Source organism: Lynx canadensis, chromosome C2, assembly GCF_007474595.2.
Source record: "Lynx canadensis isolate LIC74 chromosome C2, mLynCan4.pri.v2, whole genome shotgun sequence".
In the NCBI taxonomy this organism is placed as follows: domain Eukaryota; kingdom Metazoa; phylum Chordata; class Mammalia; order Carnivora; family Felidae; genus Lynx; species Lynx canadensis.
The window spans coordinates 116465133-116489163 of NC_044311.2; the positions used below are offsets into that span (position 1 = coordinate 116465133).

The 24031-nt window shown below is 35.4% G+C and overlaps 1 protein-coding gene across 3 annotated transcripts in view; it reads right to left on the minus strand.

Annotated features, from left to right (window-relative positions):
* Positions 1-24031, minus strand: part of ARL13B (ADP ribosylation factor like GTPase 13B) — a 68903-nt gene continuing 44872 nt past the window's right edge. Inside the window, exons 4-10 of one of the 3 annotated variants that reach the window (XM_030329778.2) lie at positions 22513-22618; positions 21261-21463; positions 16344-16458; positions 12945-13170; positions 10052-10168; positions 9022-9090; positions 1-790 (exon numbers count right to left, since the gene is read on the minus strand). In XM_030329778.2, coding sequence (XP_030185638.1) covers positions 714-790; positions 9022-9090; positions 10052-10168; positions 12945-13170; positions 16344-16458; positions 21261-21463; positions 22513-22618 — 913 coding nt within the window. In that variant the 3' untranslated portion in view covers positions 1-713. Of the gene's footprint in view, positions 791-5679; positions 6283-9021; positions 9091-10051; positions 10169-12944; positions 13171-16343; positions 16459-21260; positions 21464-22512; positions 22619-24031 lie in introns of those variants that run through there. The other 2 variants (XM_030329779.2, XM_030329780.2) reach the window with 2 other exon arrangements.

Here is a 24031-nt window from a genome sequence, read left to right on the forward strand (position 1 = left end):
TTTTCAAATAATATAATTTGGTAGAGTAAAGATCTAAGAATCTATTTTTAAAAGGCATTACTTTAAAATTAGGTAAAATTAGAATGTACACTTCAAGAACAATACTATTATGAAATATACCTTAAACCATATAAATATGTCCTGTTTGTGTAGTTCATGTTTGTCAAGTAAATCAACTCCATTTCCAGACACAATTTAAACAAAGCATCTATAGAAAAGTGCACAGTCGATATCATAATAATTAAAATTCTTATAAGTTTTAGAAAAATATAAAAAGTTAAAAACTTAGGTTATAAATTCCCAAGAGTTCCCCTTCCATGCACATGTATCTTACAAAAAATGTTTAGGATACAATAATAAAGACTATTAAACATATAGTAAAGAAAGTGTGCAGAGTCCATTGGCTCTTTTTCTGAAGAGGTTTTCCTTCAGGAATATGCCCATGAGCAGGACTGTAAAAACCAGAGTCAACAGTAACTCCTGCTAACTTGATTCAAATGCTCATCCCATCTATTGGTCATTTTCCTTCCTTTTTTTTAAACCATGAATAACATGGATAATTGTCATATCAGCCAGATCTTTGGCTATTTATCTCACTGAAATCACTATGCTTATCTTGCCCCAGTCATCAATGCTTAGGGTTTTTCTTCTTTGAGAAGGAAGGTCTTCTAGTTGATCTTGCAGATCTTTAAAAAGCTCATCACATGACTCGGTTATGAAACCACATCATGAGCATCACTGTTAGGCCTCTGTCGTGCAGACAGGGGAGGCAGTGGCTTCCCATAGAAATCTAAGAAAAGAAGGGATACCAAAAATATAAAACAAATGTGGTAAATCAAAATTTTTGATACAATTCATTATTTACCAACCAACACTTTAAAAGAGTAGAGCACTCTGACTTGGCAGGAGAAACAACAGGTGAGGAGAATAGAAAAAAAAAAAGTCAAAATTCCAGAAAACTTGAATAGATTCAAAACACAACCAGTAGGATAAATTCCTAACTCTAGATCATAAATTAATTTCCACTTGATTTAATAAAAAGCTATATCTAATATATATATATATATATATATATATATATATATATATTGTTATTTCCAATCACATATTCATTTGCATTAGAACAAACAAATAAAAAATATTCAAAATCGATGGAAACTGTTGCCAAGGCCCTGGTAAGTCAGTATGTGTATAATCCATGTTCTCATCCAATGGCTATTCTAGGTATTTTGGGAAAAGAGTTAATTATCTTAGTTTTCTGGTAAGTCGTAATCTTTTACAATGATGATTTACTATTAGTGATTTAAGACATATCTGATACAAAGAAAGTCTTATTTTATATTTCTTAACAAGTTCCTGTCCCTTAATTACTATAAACTGGCTTAAATTTAAGAGAATATGTAAACCTTCAGGAGCATCTGGGTGGCTCAGTTGGTTGAGCATCTGACTTCAGTTCAGATCATGATCTCAGGGTTCATGAATTCAAGCCCTGAATCGGGCTCTGTGCTGACAGCTCAGAGCCTGGAGACTGTTCTGGATTCTGTGTCTCCCTCTCTCTCTCTCTGCCCCTCCCCACTCACACTCTGTCTCTCTCTTTCCCTCTCTCTCAAAAATAAATAAAACATTTTTAAAAATTTAAGAATATGTAAACCTTCAGGAAGTAATTCTTTCCTAGCCTATTACCTTAAAATTATTATAGAAGCAAAGATTTTTAGGATCACTTGAAATAAATATATTAAAAATGTATTACAGGTCTGTTTCCAGTTTCACATATGTGGAGAGTTTGGCTAACTAGCCCCTCATGCAAACAAGCACATGCCCTAGATAAGAGCCTGCAAGGTCACAAGTAAATGTAAGTGCCTGATATGACTTCCCCAATGCCCTTTGTGACCAACAGTCTCCCTCACCTTCCAGGGCCTTCCATGAGGTAAGACTATGGTGGAGCTTCTACACTCTTTTGTTTTGAACTCACGAAACTGGCCTTAGCATGTGCCCCAGTTCCTACAGGTTTCTCTGCTTGTACCCTGCCTTGATCTCCCCCTGTGGAACCCTCAAGGTATGCCATATACTTCCTCCAGAACCTGTGAATAATAAATTTCTCCCACTTTGATTTCTCTTGTGGTCTTTTTGAACCAAGGTTTACCATCTAGCACCCAGAGGCCCTACTTAACAAATGTCAATTTAACAAAGTCATAACAGCATTTAAGGAGATTGGAAGTCACCACTGCATGCTACAAGAAGTAAAAAAAGCTGAACAGACTAAAAAAAAGAAACAACAATTTGTCTCAGATCCTTAAGGGGGGGTAAGTCATAAGACAAACCACTGCCCCAAAACCAAAGACAAACTGGCAAATATAGGGAGTCTCAGTTTACCAGAGCAGACATTCATGAATAGAATCTGTGGAGGAAACCAGTGCCCGGTAAGAAAACCCGAACTGTAGTGATGAATTGCTGGAGGCTTAGTACACAGAAGTCTGAGAATAAAAGACTCCAGGGGGACTAAGTCATAAGAGGATCCCCACAATACTGTGAGATTTATCTCTAGGAACTTGAGCAAATTCCCACAATAAATACAGGAGAAAAGTCCCCTCCTGCTTCTGGCAAGAGAGGGGAAAAGAAACCATTTAGAAATACCCCATAGCACTCTGTTCTGGGGCACAAGACCTGCTGTCAGGAGAAACTAGTTAACCAGAACCTAACCTAGTGGGGTATTATCAAACCCTAACTGATCTCAGGAAGGAAATGACCAATTCCAGCTGGCTCTATCCATTCTGTGCATTCCTTTTCAGCAGAAAAAAAAAAAAAAAAAAAAAAAAAAACAACTGAGAAACTTTTGTGAAGTTCATAGTCCAGAGGCACAGGCTCACTAAAAGACTAAGATCTAATCATAGACATATAGAACACTTCTCCTTCCACCACACATCACCACCATATTACTAAACGCCAATTTGTAACAGTTCTTTTCACCTGGGACATCATGTCAGGCTATCAAAATAATAATAATAATAATAATAATAATAATAATAATAATAATAATAAAAATAATACAAGGCATTCAAAAAGGCAAAACACCCAGAATTTGAAGAGCTAGATCAAACATCAGCAAAAGACATGGCAGGAATGTTGGAATTATCAGGCCAGGAATTTAAAACAACTATGATTAATAGACTAAGGGCTTTCATGGATAAGTAGCATGCAGGAACAGATGGCAATGTAAGCAGACAGATAGAAATCCTAAAAAAGAACCAAAACCCCCCCCCCCACTGTTACCGAAATGAAGGATGCCTGTGATAGGCTTATTAGTAGACCGGATGCAACTGAGGCAAGAACCTCTGAGCTTGAGGATAAATCAATAAAATCCTCAAAAACTGAAAAGCAAAGAGAAAAAAGACTGGAAAAACAAAACAAAACAAGAGAACATCCAAGAACTGTGGGACAAGTACAAAAGGCATACCTTATTTATAATGGGAATATCAGAAGAAGAAAGAAAAAAGAACAGAAGCAATATTTGAAGCAACAATGACTAAGCCTTTTCCCAAATTAATGTCAGACATCAGAGCACAGATCCAGGAATCCAGAGAACACTGAGCAGGATATATGCCAAATGAACCACATATAAGCACATCATTTTCAAATTACAGAAAATAAAAGAAAATTAAAAATCCTGAAAGAAGCCAGAAAAAAAAAAAAAAAAACACCTTTCCAACAAAGGATCCAAGATAAGAATTACATGCAACTTTTCCTAAAACACCGTGCAAGCAAGAAGAAAGTAAAGTGAAATATTTAAAATATTTAGAGGAAAAAAAACCACACCCACCTAGAATTCTGTACCGTGCAAAACTGCCCTTAAAAAGTAAAGGAAAAATAAAGACTTTCTGAAACAAAAATTGAGGGAATTTATTGCGAGTAGACTTGCCTTGCAAGAAATGCAAAAATTAGTTCCTTAGAAAGAAGGAAAATAATATAGGTCAGAAACTCAGATCTACATAAAGAAAAAGCATTGAAGAAATAAGTAAAAGTAAAATGAAAACACATTTCTCTTATTCTTAAATGATCTATAAAAGTTTGTTCAATGTATTTATGTATATAAACATATTTATCTTATGAATGTATGTATACATACATATATACACTTATGCATGCTTATATATATAAGTCAAATGAATGACATCAAGGCACAAAGAACAGGAGAAAGGAATTAAGATTATTTGATTACTGTAGGCACTTCAAGTACCCATTAAATCATATAGTATTATTTGAAAGTGGACTTGGATTGGTTGTAAATGTAAATGCAAACTCTAGAGAAGGCAGTAAAAACGGTAAAAAAAAAAAAAAAAAAAAAAAAAAAAAATTAGTATACCTGATGTGCTAAGAAAGGAGAGAAAATAGAATCATATAAAATGCTCAATTAAAACCAAAATATGCAGGGACGCCTGGGCAGCTCAGTCGGTTAAGCATCCTACTCTTGATTTTGGCTCAGATCATGATCTCATGGTTAATGAGACTGAGCCCTGTGTCAGGGCTATCAACGCAGTGCCTGCTTGGGATTCTCCCTTTCTCTCTGCCTGTCCCCACTTGTGCACATGGACTCTCTCTCTCAAAATAAATAAACATTTCAAATAACTAAATAAATGAATAAAACCACAAAAGGCTGAAAAAGAGTGAAAGACAAAAATAGGAACAAAGAATGAGGGCAACACATAGAAAACAGTAATGGATATGGTAGATATTAATCCAACTATACCAATAATCACTTTGAATGCTGGATAGTCCAAATTCAACAATTAAAAGGCAGAGAGTCAGAGAGGATCAAAAAGTACGATCCAACTATAGGCTATCTACAAGAAAACCACTTTAAGTATAAAAATGTGTCAGCAGAAAATGGCTTTTCAAGCAACTACAAATTCAAAACAACTAGTAAGCTGCAAGGATACCCTAATAAATCTTAATGTAATAGTATAACATAATGAATTAAGAAAGGTATGGATTTGAAAGCTGGACACACCTAAGTTCGAATCCTAATATTGTTACTTGGTAGCTATGTGACATTGGGGTATAGGTTCCCTGTGCAAAAAATGGGGATATCACTGCCCATTTTACAAGGCTTTTAGGAGAATGAAAATGAGATAATGGTACCTGAAGTGCTTAGCAACATGCCAGGAACACAGAGCATACCATTAATATTATTGCTATATCATTGTTATTATTTAAATTAAAACAATTATTTTTGATAAATTTCAAGTATGACTTTTCTTATTTCTTATTTTCAAAATTAATGAGAATTTTAATACGTTAACAGAACTCACAATTAAACCAGAGTGAATATAGTTTCTAATATGGTATATTTAAGTTTATTAAACAACCAAAACTCCAGAGGTTCCTGGGTGGCTCAGTCTGTTGAACATCCGACTTCGGCTCCGGTCATGATCTTACGATTCATGAATTCGAGCTCCATATTGGGCTCGCTGCTGTCAGCCTGTCAGTGCAGAGTTCACTTCAGCTCCTATGTCCCCCCTCTCTATCCCTCCCCCACTCATGCTCTCTCAAAAAATAAACATTAAAAAAAAAAGTACCCTCCTACAAAGAAAAATCACATACACATGGCAAGAAATATCTTTTTCCCTCCCAAGAAATTATTTTATTTTTACAATTTATTTTGTATTATTTCTTTGCCAGGAAATAAAATCATTCATACAAAGTAGGTTTCTTATTGCCTTAAATGTAGGGAATATATGTTGATGTTAGTGCCCAACTGATAGGGCCAACTTAATTGCTAACACACATTTTTATAAAGAGCTTCAAACTTTTTAAACATGAAATTGAAGAGTAGTAAAACTACATACAAAATTTTATCTTCATTCACATTTTAAGATATGAAATATTCTTTAGTGCATTTGGTGTTTTTAGCTAACAGAATCCTTGATATATTTCCCATAATGTAAGATACATGTTAATGAAGTATGGATTGAGAGTGTTTACATAGTAAATACACATTCTCTTTTTAAGTTTCTTTTCTCAATGCATGTCTTAACTATTACGCTGAGCAAGCATTATAGACATTAGAAAAGTAAAATGAAATTGCTATCAAAGTAAATGTGTATTATCAAAGAACAAGTAAGAATTTGCCTTAAAAATTCCCAATATAACTATAAAAAATTGTTTTCCAACCGAGTAAGTTTTAAGTGCTAAGCCAATAGTAGTTACCTTTTAATTACTACTCTAGTTCATCATGTATCTGTTGTTTACTTGCCATTAACCAAGTGCAAAGAAATGTGTACCAAGCTAGAGAAAAGAAGAGAATGCAATTTTAAAATTTGCAGCTATCAGCATCTCAGATAAACCTTAAAAAATTATTTTTATTACAATTTTTAATTATACCTGTTTTCTTCCCTATTAATGAAAGCAGTTGATTGTACATTTTTTTTTTTTTTAACCCAGGTTATGTATACTTAGATTTAAAATTTATGGGAAAGGGGCACCTGGGTGGCTCAGTTGGTTGAGTGTCTGACTTCAGCTCAGGTCATGATATCACAGTTCATGGATTAGAGCCAAAGCCCCGTGTCGGGCTCTGTGCTGACAGCTCAGAGCCTGGAGCCTGCTTCAGATTCTGAGTCTCCCTTTCTCTCTCTCTCTGCCCCTCCCCCGCTTATGCATGTGCGCTCACTCGCTCTCTCTGTCAAAAATAAAGATTAAAAAAAATTTCTAACTTATGGGAAAAAAACAATAAAAATATTTTAAAACTTGTAAAGTTACAGTGTTTTCTTCTCTGCTCTGGGAAGCTACATTTATTGATACATACTGAAAATTAACTAAATTATTGGAATATGGTGGTCTTAAACTTAGCTGATTTATTACAATTCTTTCCCATGAGTTCTAATTTTAAAACAAACACAGGAAAGTGAGGATGAACAAAACAAAATAACCTTCTCAACCCATTTTTGACCTTTTTCCACTTGCCCTTAACTAGCTTCCCCCTGCATGCTACCATTACTTCTTTTCTCCTCATTCTATAAAATTTCTCTCAGAAACAAGAAACTATCATTCCTTCCCGCATTCATTCAGTAAATGATTACAAAGCATCTATTACAGGCGAAGATTTCATACTGTGTGATAACAACTGAAAAAAAAAAATCCATCTGTAAACCCTCCACCCACCAGGGTCCCTTCTTTTCTCCTGAGTTCTTGAATCTTTCTGGTACTGATTGGCCAAAAGACATTTACAAATAAATAAGCCTACAGACACCTCCAAACCATATCTCCTTCCTCAGGTATTTTCAGTCTTAGAGACAGCACCAACCTTCCAGCCCCTTGAATAAATAATCCTCTATTCCTCTCTCCCTCGGCCCATACATCCACTCATCAAATATTAATTACTATAATTAAGATATTTCCAGGGTGCCTGGTTGCTCAGTCAGTCAGGCATCAGAATTCGGCTTAGGTCATGATCTCACTGCTTGTGGATTTGAGCCCCGTGTTGGGCTCTGTGCTGACAGCTTACAGCTTGGAGCTTGCTTCAGATTCTTTCTCTGTCTCTCTGTTTCTCTCTCTCTCAAATAAATAATCATTAAAAAAAAAAAAAAAAGATTTTTTTCTGCGTACATTTTTTACTCTTCATTCCAATTTCTATACCTCACTTCTCACTGTGACTGTTACAACAGCCTCCTAGATGGGATCTTGACCTCAAGTATGGCCACCATCAAGTCTGTACTTTCCATTGTGACAGAAAATTATTTTCCTAAACAATACACCTAGTAACACTACTTCCCTGTTCAAAAATGTATAGTGTCTCTTGGAAAATTATAGCAAGTCCAGACATCTTAACATATGTGTAAGGGACTTCACAATCTGACCCAAAGCCATAATTCCAGTTACAAAACTCTTTGAATAAAAGTATTTTATGCAGTTTGATATAATTTCAAGTTACATGATAATGCTTTTCTAAACTTCTGATTTTTCTTTTCGGCTGGTAAATGGATCTCCATAGTAAACCAAGTTCTAGATTAGGTAAACAGAGCTATCAAAAAGGGAACTGGGTATTTTTTTTATTTTTATTTTTTTAATGTTTCTTTATTTTTGAGACAGAGAGGGACAGAGCATGAGCGGGAGAGGGGCAGAGAGAGAGGGAGACGCAGAATCCGAGGCAGGCTCCAGGCTCTGAGCCATCAGCACAGAGCCCGACGCGGGGTTCGAACTCGTCAACCGCGAGATCGTGACCTGAGCCGAAGTCAGATGCTCAACCGACTGAGCCACCCAGTTGCCCCGGGAACTGGATATTCTTGATAGAGAATTTTAATGAGCTACGCTATATATAATTACACTTTCGCATTCTAGAAACAATTTATTGCAACAGCCTGACCTGATGGTCTGAAATCAGAACTTCTGCCTGTTGTACAGAGCAGTTCTCTATACCCAGCTTCCCTTTCTCTTTCCAAATGTGGATTTCTAATGCCATATATTGGCTGAACTACACCTCATGCTAATTTCATCCAAAGAAAACTGTTTTCTAGAGTCAATAAGTCTTTCATAACTTTCTATTTAGCTGAACTTCATTTGGTTTACTGATTTAGTCTCTGATTTTATAAACTGTGTTGATTTTTACTTCATTCCAATATTCAGCGGCTGAGTCAACTTATTAGAAGCAGACAAAAAACAATTATGAAGCATTATCACTGAGTACACTGAGCATATACAGGGCAATGCTGTTTTTAATACTAAGGATAATTGTAATTTCTCATATTTAACTTAAATTGCTTTAAAACTGTCCCCATTCCATAACAATTTACATAATTATGTAATGGATAAACATAAACTATGGTTATTTTTACCTCTGTATTCCAGAGTAAACAAATTATATAGAGCCAAAAGTCACTAAAGAATAAAAAAATTAAATAAAATAAAAAGAGTAAAGTATAATGAAAAAGGATGGTCGTGGATTTGAAAGGCTTCCAAAAATAAAAGTTTGTCAAGGTAAAGAAAAGTGGATTTAATATGTATATTTTAAAACTGATCCTTTTGCATTACCATTATGACGTGTTTCACCAAGAGGCTCAAGTTTTGGAAGTCTAGTGACTTTGGGGGTTCCCCAGCCAACTAAAGAAAAAGAAAAACATTTTAAAACACTGTTAAACAATGTCTCTTTAGGCCTGTTGAGAGGTTCCCTCCCTTGACAGGAATGTATATATTTGATGCCAGGTCATATATGTATGTTGAATGACACAGTACTGAATAACCACAAAGGCATTTGAAATAGTTTTTATTGAAAAATGTAATTATAGGCTGGTAACATCTCTTTTAAGTTTTTACTTTAGTTAAAAATATAAGCATCTTCACCACCATCAAAAATTACCTTAGGCTACTATTCTAGCTTCTAGCCAAGGCTAAAAGAAATTTCTTCTAATAAGTGAAATACTAGAAATGAGTCTTGAAATAATTCTCAAAGGAAAATATTACCACCTAAAGCCTTCTAACAGGGCTAAAAGGACACCACAAATATATACATTCAGATATTTATTGAGCACGTATAGTATGTGAGGTACTATGCCTAGTGCTGAAAAATTACAATTATTGTGCAGTTAGTATGTCTTAGTGTTTTGCATGCAATATTCCTTTTAATTCTCATAACAACTTAGAAGGTCAGTATGTAAGTCGGAAATATATTGGAAAAATTCACACATCTTGGTTTTAAATGTTAACTTTCAGGATGAAAGATTCAACTATTTAAAAACTTACATTAGCCATCCATTCATTAAACTTAAATTCCTTTCAGAAATCTGGACAATGATACTTCAAATAGGACCTGAATTCATTCTAGAAAGTGCTGGTGTAAAGTGTCCTTATTAATTTTACTTTTTTTTTTTTTTTTTTTTTACTTTTAGGAAACATTTTTTTCTGATTAAAAAAGCAATGATAAATTTTGAACAAAAGAGAGAAAAGAGCTTTTCATAAATTCACACAAAAATAAATATACTGAATAAAACTACAAAATTTCTTTATTTTTCTTTACCGTTTAAAGCAGTAAATCTAAATTCAGTACCAATATCAATTTACTCACCAGGAGGAGGAGGCGGGGGTGGTGTTGGACTCTTAGGAGCAGAGTCATCTGTATTAACAGGTTCTACACGGTGACTCCTTTTTATTCTTAGTTTCTTAGTTTTCTTTTTGCTGTTATCTATAAGAATATAAACATTGAACTATATGCCTTTGAGAAAATGTAAACTTCTACAATAAAAAAGAATGGAACCAGACTACTGATATTATCATTACCATAAAAACAGATCTTCAAACTTTGGAAATTGTTACCAGTAATGAAATGTGAATCTGCTTTCACTAAGCATAAAATTTTAAATGATTCCTTATTGAATTAATACTTAATGAATATGACACAAATGGAAAAAAGCCTGTATTTTAAGTTTTATGAGAGATTATTCAGCATACAAAAAAAGTTCACATTTCCAAAAGTAACTTGTATTTTTTCCAAATGTCATATCAAGTAAATATAATTGTCTAATTCCAGGCATTCTCATGAAACTCAGAATGGCCCAGGGAAAGGGGAGAGATGTTGATTTGTCTCAAGAGAATATATAGAATGATTCTAGGTATAAATAATCCAAAATTAATCCTTTGAATGTGAAAAAAATACCCTAATCAAACTTAAACACGTTACCCCTTAAAATAACCCCCAGACAAGGAATGCCCAATATAAATAAATATATGTAACCAAAATCACATTATTGGACATTGCAGAATCGGTCTTCTTTCTAAAAAATAACTATAGATTCTCACTTAAGCACATATAAACAATTTAAGGCCATCTATGCCATTAACATGTAAATTTTAACAGTGTAAACCATATGGCCATGTAGTTAAATAACCAAACATCAAAGTTACTAAAGTATTTTAAGTGACAATCTCAAACTGCTTAATTTATATGTATGTAATACATTTTATAAAATGGGAATTATCTATTATGTGAGAAATAGCCAACATTATGAAATCTACAAGGCAATGAGAAATATAAACATTTTTAGAAACACATACTTTTTCTAAATAAAGTAGTGTCATTTGAGACATCTTACTCCACAGAGAAACAAAGACATCGTTTTACAGTTAAATCATAAGCTTTACAGATGAGAAAAAGGGAAGAGAAAGTCCAGAACCATATGGTATTTCAGGATGGGCAGTGGCTCAGGGTCATGAAACAGCACAGGATAATGGGCAGATGATCTGTCCCAGCTACAGACAAGACATATGATCTTAACAAGCTCCTCAACCTCTCCAAGTCCCTGATTTCCTATTCAAAATAATGGGAATAATATACCCTAAAATTATTTACATTAAATAATATAATCCTGCATTAAATAATCTAAGGTATCTGAAGCCAGGTTCTAAAGCACAAAAATGTTACTTATTACTATTATAGTTATATGTTTGACTATCTTAGATCTTCTTCCTACACCGTACTTTCAAATAATCTGCCAAATATTTTTCTCTTTAACAATGTGTAACTGTTCAAAGTTCTTTCAACATATTGGGAGGCCACTTTAAATCTACTTTCTGTTTAACTCTGTTAACAGAGCTACAAGGGTATGAATATGGCTGCCCTAACTTCCCAACTTACAAAAGGTATAACTTTCAAGTCTAATTTTTTAAATCTGAACCTCAGGGATTGAGATCTTATTTTTATAATGTTTCTGATACCATACAAAAATTCTTTTTTAAGATTTATTTCCTTATTTATTTATTTAGAGGGAGGGAAGGAGAGAGAGAATCCCAAGCAGGCTCCATGATGTTCGAACCATGAGATCATACCTGAGCTGAAATTACAGTCGGACACCTAACCCATTGAGCCACCGAGGCACCCCAAGTATGTACAAAAATTCTTATATACAATGGAACCATACTGCTAGCCAGAAATTGCAAGGATGTATGATTATTGGTTCATATGTCAGGCCCTGTGCTAGAAGAACTGTAGGGTTATTTTTGTTATAAGTACTAAAAGCCCTGTGGGAAAAATATGATGCTTATCCCCACCTTAGAGATGAGGAAACCAAGACTGAAGAACAATACACTGTAACACAACAAAAATCTCGATTCTATCCCAAGATGTCTGATTCCAAACACAGGCTGTCTACGAAACCGAAGACATGAACTTCCCGTTAAATCACAAAACCACTTAGAGAAAACAAAGCAATTATGAACTGAAGATTTTGTATGATATTAAAATAATAGGAAAATGGCTACTGGCTTTAAATACGTTCATGGGGCATCTGGGTGGCTTAGTCAGTTAAATGTCCAATTCTTGATTTCGGCTCAGGTCATGGTCTCATGGTCTTGCCTTCTAGCCCTGCATCGGACTCTGCGCTGACCGCACAGAGCCTGTTTGGAATTCTCTCTCTCTTCCTCTCTCTCTATCCCTCCCCCCTTCACCCACTCATGCTTTCTCTCTATCAAAGTAAATAAAATAAAAACTTTGTTCAACTGAGTAGGTCTGCATTCTATGGAAATAACAAGTCAATAAAAGAAGTGACACTGATTGCAGTATTATGAAGCTTAAAATAAAACCCAAATAAAACTCCCTAAAAGAGCCTTAAAGGCTAAATATATTTCAAGGATTCCTGGGACTATGTGCTATATTCCAAATTTATGAAACAAAATTGAAAACAGAATTTTCTGCTGAAATTCATTTCAATTGCAAAGGATCACATTTTAAGGTATCATGAATAAAAACATAAGTTAGCAAATTAAGGAGAAACCAAAAACCAGGAGAAAACCATGATAAATAATGCATTTGGAGACAAAAAATATTATAGTACATTTTTTGTGAAAACAATCATGACAAATGATAGATGTATCATTAAATTCTGTGTATGTGTGTGTGTGTGTGTGTATATACACATATATATATACATATTTTTTTTAATATATTTATCACCTAGATTTGTCACCTGATTCTGATGATCGCTGGTCTGTATCATCTTCATTCTCCAACTGCTGTGTTAATGCCTCTTTATAATTTTCAACTATTCCAAGCTCATTGTTTTTTTGGCTATTGTCACTGATCTGGCTCTGTGTCTCTATTTGCTCATTCTCCGTTTTATGTTTCGGGGGGCAGCCATCACTGTCTTTCTCCACACTGTGTCTCTTTTTGTCTTTTTCAAGTTTTCTTTCATTCTAACAAAAATGAAATATATCATTTTTAATATAAAAGTTGTGTATCTAAGACAGTTTTAAGGGAGAAATCAAATAATCCAAACGCATTCTGTAACTTCAGGGCACTGTGATATTTTTATTAAAAAAAGCATTCGTTGAATATATCATTAAAGCATACTAATTGGTAAACATGCAGAAAACACATATAGTATAAAGAAAGAAAACAAATAATATCTGTAATTCCACAATCAAGAGATGATCTCTACTTGGTGCATGGTCACTAAGAGGTGTTTTCTTCTCCTACCCCACATATGTACAGGTACACCACCCACAAACATACATGTGATTGAATGTCTCTCTATATATGCATATTTATTTTATGCATTTGTTTTTTAAACAAAAAAGAATTTAAGTTTTTACTTAAGAATGTATATTTCTTTCCTTGTCAACAAATATATGAAGTGCTTAGACTAGTATCTGACCCATAATAAAGTGTTAGTTATATGTGTTAGCTATTACTACTTTCATCAATTACATTATCATTTTCAAGGTTATAACGTAATTTGCCAACTCCTAATCAGTAGACAAATTATTTTCAATTTTTCATTATAACAAATACAGTTATGGAATTCGTTTTTTAGAATAAATTCCTAACAGTGGAACTATTGGATCAACAGGTAACTAAACACTTCCCTTCAGAAAAGCAACAGTGAATTTACACTCCAGGCAAAAGGTTAAGAGAGTGACATTTCCCCATATCTTTTTCAATCCCTGTATACCATTATCTATCTTTTACATGTCCACCAAACTAATAAATACATATTTTTACCTTAGTGTTAGTTTCATTTTTTTTTATTGCTAGTGAAAATGAACTATCAACTACACTTATTGTCATTTTTATTTTTACTTTTATCCATGGTAACCCAAAACCTTTTTTTTGTCCTCCTAGATTCTCATTATTTTCATAGGAATTGCTAAGGGTTTGTTTGTTTGTTTGTTTGTTTGTTTGTCTTACGTGTCTCAGATATTTTTCATTAGGGTTTGTTTAGAGTTTTTTGCTTTTAGCTTTGTAGAACAGATCCTTAAAAACAAATATAATAAGACCTATCTGTTTTTTACTTTATGATTTGTGGCTTAATTGTCCTGCTTTAAAAGTTTTCCTTCTCCAAGTATATGCAAATATTTAACTATATTATGTGCTAGTACTTTTTTTTTTTAATGTTTATTTATTTTTGAGACAGAGAGAGACACAGCATGAACGGGGGAGGGTCAGAGAGAGAGGGAGACACAGAATCAGAACCAGGCTCCAGGCTCTGAGCTGTCAGCACAGAGCCCGACGCAGGGCTTGAACTCACGAACCGCGAGATCATGACCTGAGCCGAAGTCGGACGTTTAAGACTGAGCCACACACGTGCCCCTGAGCTAGTACTTTTAAGGCCACTTTACACATTTTACACATTTAAGTCTTCTGGAGTTCAGTCTGATATTTGCTATTCATTAATTTTACTTTTTTCCAAATGATTGTTCAGTTATTCCATCTCCCTTTTCTCTCAAATATAAAATGTCACCTTTACCTTACCCTAAATGCTCATGTATAATTAGGTTTGTTACTATTTGTACCATTGACAAGTCTCTTCTGGAACGAATACTTCACCATTTTTTTTTTTTAATCTATAGTAAATTCAAAGGAATGCAAGGTGATTCTCTAAAATGCAAACATTTTAAAAGACAAGTTTAACGGAAGGAAAAAAATACTTGCTCAGTAAAAAGAAGACTTCAGGTCATTTGTTTTCATTTACTTCATTTCTTTACTGATTATTTTCTTAAAATTAGCACAGTTTAAAAGCATAGTAACTTTCCGCATGCCACTAATTAGTTCAGGGACTTTCAATATAAGGTATGCTACGCTGCACACCATATTGTTCACATCTTTATATTGTGAAAAATACACTGGTGATAGAAGGACTAAGGCCTTCTAAGTAATTTACAACCGTGGTGCTATAAAATAATTGGTCATTATTTACAAGGTGAACTTTATTACAAATATAGAGTAAATTAATGTTTCAAAGTGCAAAGTCAAACTTGATTTCCTTGTCTACCAATATTTTTTAAAGAACATACAACAAAACTTGGAAAACATGGTATTTAATAGGATAGAGATAAATCAATAGGTCAAGTTATTAAGACAGCTTTAATATACTTAGAAAAGCATATACTGAAGGTAAATGTGGCGGGGTTAATAAAAAGATTAAATACAATTAACCTTCTGGTATCGAAGCAACCCAAGACAAAATATCTCCTATTACCAATTATTCTGCAAAATAAAGCAATACCAAAACCATCCAATCATCTTCTTACCTGTGGAGCTGCCTCCCTCCTCAGCAGCAGCCCCAAGGAAGAAACAATCATCCACCTTTCCAGATGAGGACCTGTGTGGAAGGAGGCAGTGACAGGGGAAGAGGAATGGAGAACATACAGGTGGGACCAGCGAGCCAGCTGCCACATTAAGCTCTGAGTGAATGGAGAGCAGATTTAGAAAGCTCTGCCTCGAAGGAGGCATGGCTGCGGATGGTGACTGAAGCAGGGCCAGCGCAAACACTGGACACCCAGTGGAGAAATGAAAACGAAGATAGAGACATACAGACACACATACACAGCTCCTTCTTCATGATTAAAATCTACAAGTTAATTTTGGTAAAATTTCTGACAATCAAAATTAAAATAAATGATACTCATATATAGGAGAACTTATAGTTTCCAACATTCTTAAGTATTCTGGGAAAGTAATTAAAAAATCATTTACATACTCTAAAATGCATCACAGGCATCCAAATATTACTTTAAAGAGATAGTAACAGCAATACAGGGACAAAGTGTAAAAAAGAGTAAATACAGCTATCCTATGAAATAAACGACAAAAAAAAAAAAAGATTTAGCAGGACAGTAATTATGGCAGTTGCCACATTCAATCTTCGTTTTCATTCTTGGTTAATTCAGGAGTCATCTCTCCTTTTTTATATCAGATCAAAAAGTAAACTTTACAAGGAAAAAAAAGCAGTAAGCCTTTAATCCATCTCTCCCATTTAATTTCTTTTAGGAATAATCTCTGGTGAAACACTTCTCCCCACCTCCTTTCTCAACTTCTAACTTTATAACTTAAGATAGAAAAAAATCACATTTGCCACCATCCGTACCTCAAGGATGACAGATGCGATTGGCTGGAAAGGATTAACAATAATTGGTTCGGAGTCCAACTCAGCCAGGCTGCTGTTTCCATTGAGTTCCGCCTGCTCTCGTTCTCTTTGTTCTCTATTGTTTGAGGGAAAAGTTTTGGAATTCCTTATGAGAAAACGCTGAACCATGTGTAAGAACATTTGTAATCGGCTTAACACTATTAAATTTAGTAAGTTAAACATCTGGACATGGCTTTCAATTACTAGGAGATTTTCAGAAATCCTTACTTCTGGTAATAGGCCCCTAGCCACGTGTAATAATTGGAACTTTTTATTTGAAGTATAGTTGACCCACAATATTACATTAGCTTCAGGTGTACAACATAGTGATGTGACAAGCCTATACATTATGCTATGCTCACAAAGGTAGCCACTGTCACCCTACAACACTATTATAATATTCTCTATGCTGTACCTTTCATCTCCATCAGTTATTCATTCCATAACTGGAAGCCTGTACCTCCCACTCCCCTTTACCCATTTGCCTGTCCCCCCCTCCTTCCCTTGGCAACCACCAGTTTGTTCTCTGTGCTTCTGGGTCTGTTTCACTTTGTTTTTCATTTGCTTTTTAGACTCCACATATAAATGAAAACATGGTATCTGTCTTTCACTTATTTCACTTAGCATAATACCCTCTAGGTCCATCCATGTTGTTGCAAATGTAAGGTCTTGTTCTTTTTTATGGCTGAGTAATATTCCACTGTTAATCATTTGAATTAAAAAAAAAAAAGGAAATGCTGACAAAAATTACATTCCCTATGACTGACTCCTTAATGTCAGTGGTAGTTGCTAATTAATTTTCTACGTGCAAAGGTTTATATTCACAGATTTGTTAATTACTCTCCCAAACAAATGCTGTCCTCTTCATTGATGTTAACAAATAAGTCCTTGGGGCGCCTGGGTGGCGCAGTCGGTTAAGCATCCGACTTCAGCCAGGTCACAATCTCGCGGTCCGTGAGTTCGAGCCCTGTGTCAGGCTCTGGGCTGATGGCTCGGAGCCTGGAGCCTGTTTCCGATTCTGTGTCTCCCTCTCTCTCTGCCCCTCCCCCGTTCATGCTCTGTCTCTCTCTGTCCCAAAAAAATAAAGAAACGTTGAAAAAAAAAAAATTAAAAAAAAAAAAAACAAATAAGTCCTCTTGTTAACAGCCTTCTTCAGGGCTGTGTCAAACTGTATATCACATATGGAGTAGATAACAACTGTTGCTGCAAAGAAGTAAAGAAACTATAAAACTAAGTTGCTCTATATCACTCAGATTAAGTATTTCCACATGAGTTACTACTGAAACATGCACTATCTCTGTGATTCATAGTTAATACTGCCCCATACATGAAGAATAATAAGTTACTTTTTAAAATGAGTAGCTGGATGTTCACCATAAGTGTGGTCACCATCTGTCAGCATACAACTCTATTATAATACCTTAATATGTTCCCTTTGCTGTACCTTTCATCCCTGACACTTACTCATTCTGGTAGCTGGAAGCCTGTACCTCCCACTCTCCTTCACTCATTTTGCTCCACCCCCAACCCCCTCCCCTTTGGCAACCACCAAGCTCTGTTTTTAATTATAAATTAATATACTAGGGTCCCTCTGTAGAGGACTTCCTTGGCAGAAATTTGTCCCCCCTCCCCCGCCATTTTTTAATGAGTTGTCAAGACTAAAAATCCTGGCCAGTTATATAAGAACTGTGTTGTGTCTGTTTTACCAAGTTGATGCCAATCCCTGGGGCTTCTTGATGTCCAACTAGCTGGTTTTTCCCTGGTAACATAGATATGTCTTTCCAAGTCTCTATAAAACAACAAAGTCACTGAATATTTTAACTAATGTTTCCATACAATTCTGGCTCCTCTACTGTACTACTGCATGTATTACGAGCAGGGACCAGATCTGATTCATCTCTGTATTGTCAGTTTCTTATGCTGAATTCAAGACAGAGATATTACTCAATAAATTTGTTGGAGTGAAAAAAATAAACAAGTAGCTGAAGACAGAAGAATAAGTATTGTAGATCTACAACTACACTGTAAGTATGGTAATATGAATGCTCATTACTATGACATTTATTATTCTCTATTATGGAAATATATATCCTTTCATTCTAAACCTAGGAAGCCAAGAGTTAGAGATTTGCAATTTATTACCTCTGTGACTTTGGACTTATATCTAGATCTTTAAGCCTCAGGTTTCCCATAAATGTTTATAAAAATATGTACTTCATAAGGTTGTGCAAAGTACTCTGTACGTGAAAGTACTCTGTAAATGAATATACCTACAGGATGGTAATGTTATTCATTTATTAGTAAGCAATTTCAGGTTTCTGGCACTGACATACTATTTTCAGATATCAACAACAGCATGTTTTGCTATTTTTCAAAAATATCTGAACCTTTAATTAAATAAAAAGTTTTTTGTTTTGTTTTTTTTTTTAATAACTCTTCTTTAAATGCCACTTTTAATTCCAAAGTCTCTCTGCTCAACAGGAGAGGCCTCAGACCAGAAGTGGCGTGGCTAGGAAAAAAGGAGGAAAGGAGAATGGGTATCACAAAAGCCACAACATGTCCTAACATCATCTAGAATATCTTTATGGAAAAGGTAAAAACTTGAAAAAAAGTGACTAACATTAGACGACTTCTTTCCAACTAAATTTTTTTCGTTGTTTGTTTTCTTAGTGGAAGAAAAACAAAAGTCTTCAGAAAACCGTGGTCATGTATTTTATTTTTATAAATACATAAAAGGTATACTTCCATGAATGACTGGTTGTACCAAGCTTTATATCACTAAAATATGATACACTAGGAGAAAAAACCCAAAGACTCTCACATGTACCAAAATAAAACCTCACACTGGTATCAAGAGAGACCTAGATGAATGATCTGCTCATATTCTTGAGTACTTGGAGATGGAGAGTATGTCTCTAGAAATATTTCTTTCCTTTAGGTCCTATCTCCAAATTAAATGACAGATACCAGTAATCAGAGGGTTTCTTCAACAGTGTAAGGAAGCATCTCACAAAGGCATCACCAAGAGCACTTAGTGAGTTCTTGCCTATCAGACTACAGCTATGTTAAAGTACATGGAAAGCCAATATTATTTAGGTATATGGAAGATAACTTTATATCTTACAGGAACTCACTGAAAAATCTTCATTTCCCCCCTCCTCTACCATATAACAATCCAGTGAAGAAAGAAAGAAGAATCATGGGATTAAGTACTAAACTCAACTTCTAATCAAATCTGAGTACTTTCTTCCAGCATTAAGATTATTATAAATGATTTCATGGTAAAAGTTACTTTTTTTTTTAATTCAGAGTTTGCTAAATTCCATTTAAGAGTTTGCTCTCAAGCAACGTATTTTAAAAATAATTTTTAAAACATCTTTTAAAATACCGAGACACTGCAATTTTTTTTAATTTACATCCAGTTAGTTAGCATATAATGCAACAAAGATTTCAGAAGTAGATTCCTTAATCCCCCTTACCCATTTAGCCCAATCCCCTCCCACAACCCCTCCAGTAACCCTCTGTTTGTTCTCCATATGTAAGAGTCTCTTATGGTTTGTCCTCCTCCCTGTTTTTATATTATTTTTGCTTCCCATCCCTTATGTTCATCTGTTTTGTATCTTAAAGTCCTCATATGAGTGAAGTCATATTTGTCTTTCTCTAATTTCGCTTAGCATAATACCCTCCAGTTCTATCCATGTAGTTGCAAATGGCAAGATTTCATTCTTTTTGATTGCTGAGTAATACTCCATCGCATATATATATACACACCACATCTTCTTTATCCATTCATCCATCAATGGACATTTGGGCTCCTTCCATACTTTGGCCATCGTCAATAGCGTTGCTATAAACATTGGGGTACATGTGCCCCTTCGAAACAGCACACCTGTATCCCTTGGATAAATGCCTACTAGTGCAATTGCTGGGTCGTAGGGTAGTTCTATTTTTAATTTTTGAGGAACCTCCATACTGTTTTCCAGAGTGGCTGCACCAGTTTGCATTCCCACCAGCAGCAAGACACTGCAATTTAATCTACTTTCTGACAAAACTAGTGCTGAAGATCAGATTTTACTTTAGTTGATAGATCCACTGGCAGCTTACCTTCTATCTTTGCTTAGACTAAAGAAGGCTTGCTTGCTTGCTTGCTTTCTTCCTTTCTTTTTCATTTTTTTAATGTTTACTCATTTTTGAGAGAGAGAGAGAGAGAGAGAGCGAGCGAGCACGGGCAGGGGAGGGTCAGAGAGAAAGGGAGACACAGAATCTGATGCAGGCTCCAGGCTCCGAGCTGTCAGCACAGAGCCCGACATGGGGCTCGAACTCACAAACCAATAGATCATGACCTGAGCCAAAGTCAGACGCTTAACCGACTGAGCCATCCAGGTGCCCCAGGAAGGCTTTCTTAATCTATTGACATATTGAACCCAATAATTCTTTGTTATCAGAGATGGTCCTGTGTATCACAAGATATTTAGCAGCATTCCTGGCCTCTACCCATTAGATCCCAGTAGCAAGCACTCTACCTACTCCCAGCCGTGACAAGTAAAAATGTCTCCAGACATTGCTAAATGTCCTCTGAAAAACAAAATCACGCCAAGAATTGAGAACCGCTACAAGAAATAAGAGAGAAAAATCTTCAAATTCTGGGAATTAATAAATACCTACGGAATAAATTTAATTACTATAACACCACTAAGAAAATTAGTACACTCTCACTCAAACTTGTGTAGAGAAAGATCCACAGAAATGAAATATTTACCTAGTGTCTTCCTTCACATAGCAAGGGGAAACTGAATAGACAAAACTATAAAATTATTCATAAAACTGTGGGGTTCTGGACTTTTCAAATGCACTGTGGTACAAAATTAATCTACTTACCTTTCTTCTCGTAATTTTCGCACTCGTTCAGCCCTCTCTCGTTTCTCTTGTTCTTCAAGAGCACGCTGTTCTGTTGTGTCTCTTTGGATGCGTTCATTTAAAGCATCAAAGTCTCTTGCAATGATATGTAGGAGCCAGTAAAGGCCTTTTTTAATGGACTTGTCAATTTTCTTTCCATAGCCCAAGACTGCTGAACAAGGTTCCTGAGAAACCGAAATTTATTTGACTTAAAGATTAAAACTAAGAGTTCTCCACAAAAATGTTTATAAACTATTAAGTGTAATTACTGGCAAATCAAAACTAATCCATTAATTAATTATATGAAGCATCTGTTTGTTTAGCTTATAAAACACACCTTTGCAATGATTACTAAACATTAGTATATATAATCTGATATATTTTGTGGATAATATCTGTAAGCTGTGAAAGACATTACAAGAAGTCGACAGTGCCAATTATAATTTTAAACAAACTCATTGGAAGACAAAACTGCACTGCCAGAAGAAAAATACCCCTACTTATTAAAAACAGCAGAAAGTTTTAATTCCTTACACCAGGGAATTTATAGCATTGAACATCTTTTAAGATTGACACCCTAATGGCCATCTTCTGAAGCCAGAAGGAGTGACTAAATCTTCTGTCTACCTTTCTTAAGATTGTAGGATAACTCTCCTGATAAAATCTTCCAAACTCATGATAACCTCTCCTATGCTTACATTTTGTATTTATAGTAGAGCATGCTACAATTTTTTTTTTAACTTATTTTTGAGGTGGGGGGGGAAGAGAGACTATGAGCAAGTGAGGGACGGGCAGAGAGAGGGGGACAGAGGATCTGAAATAGGCTCTGAGCTGATAGCAGAGCCCGATGTGTGCTCAAACTCAACAAACTGTGAGATCACAACCTGAGCTGAAGTCAGACACTTAACTGACTGAGCCACCCAGGCGCCCCTCTACAAAATTTATAGCATGACATGTTTGTGTAACTTAAAGTTCCTATGAGCAATATCTTAAACAAAAAGCAAATCTAAAGTCTTGGAGATCATGAAAGATAGTTTATGGAAACAACAACCAAACAGAAAAACAAATGTTATAGTATTAAATAGTATCAACAGAACAGGGAGAATGTGATTTCCTGGGTTAAAAAAAATTTTTTTAAACACTAATAAATTATTTTGTTAGCTGCCTACCACCTAATTGCCTATCACCTCTACAAAAACATATCTCATAGGGCAAAAAATCACCAAAAACTTACTATTTGACATAGGCACTTGTGCTCATTGACCAATTTTTCCAGAGATAGGCATTCAATCACATCAGCTTCTCCTAAAGCCCCTTCCTTGTCTTGTTTATTTGCCAACCTAGAGACACATAAATGAAGTAGTTTTATAGCAAATATATAAGCATAAAGTCACTTAGAATTTTTTTGATCATGTTCTTCTTAGTCTAAAGATTTAAGCCTACTGATTACAAAACATACTGGTTTTAGAAAGTATTGTAGTATCTATGTTATCATTTTCACTTTATTTATTACTGCTAAAATAAGTTTGTAAGATTTGGCCTATATAAAAGGAAATCAAGTAAACAAAAGTGTCAAGAAAATAAGCAATAGGTCAATAGGCCAACAACAAAACAAGCTATAAAGAGAAAAAGAAGTGGACTGCTAGTTTCCACAGCCCTCAGCAATCAGTTCCAGCTTTCACATTAATTATGTCCTTATCTTTTTTTTTTAATTTTTTTATTTTAACATTTATTTATTTTTTTTTATTTTTTTTTTTAATTTTTTTTTTCCACGTTTATTTATTTTTGGGACAGAGAGAGACAGAGCATGAACGGGGGAGGGGCAGAGAGAGAGGGAGACACAGAATCGGAAACAGGCTTCAGGCTCTGAGGACCGCGAGATCGTGACCTGGCGCCACCCAGGCGCCCCAACATTTATTTATTTTTGAGACAGAGAGAGACAGAGTATGAACAGGGGAGGGTCAGAGAGAGAGGGAGACACAGAATCTGAAACAGGCTCCAGGCTCTGAGGTGTCAACACAGAGCCCCACGTGGGGCTCGAACTCATGGACCACGAGATCACGACCTGAGCCGAAGTTGGACGCTCAACCGCCTGAGCCACCCAGGCACCCCATGTCCTTATCTTCTTAAAATACAAACTGCAGGGGCGCCTGGGTGGCGCAGTCGGTTAAGCGTCCGACTTCAGCCAGGTCACGATCTTGCGGTCCATGAGTTCGAGCCCCGCGTCGGGCTCTGGGCTGATGGCTCAGAGCCTGGAGCCTGTTTCCGATTCCGTGTCTCCCTCTCTCTCTGCCCCTCCCCCGTTCATGCTCTGTCTCTCTCTGTCCCAAAAATAAATAAACGTTGAAAAAAAAAAATTTTAAAAAAATACAAACTGCATCATGTTTTCAAACACCCAGACGTTCATTCTGAGCCTGTACTATTGGAGTTCATCTATATTTTCAGTGTGTGAATATGTCCACATAAATGCGCAACCTATTGGAGAGGTGGGGCCACGTTTTAAAAATTTTTTTTTATGTTTTATTTTTATTTTTGAGAGAGAGAGAGAGAGAGAGAGAGAGAGACAGCACGAGTGGGGAAGAGGCAGAGAGAATCCAAAGCAGGCTCCAGGCTCTGAGCTGTCAGCACAGAGCCCGGTGGGGGGCATGAATCCATGAACCACAAGATCATGACTTGAGCAGAAGTCGGATGCTCAACCGACTGAACCACCCAGGCACCCCGGGGCCACTTTTAATTTATTTGGCATAGTATTG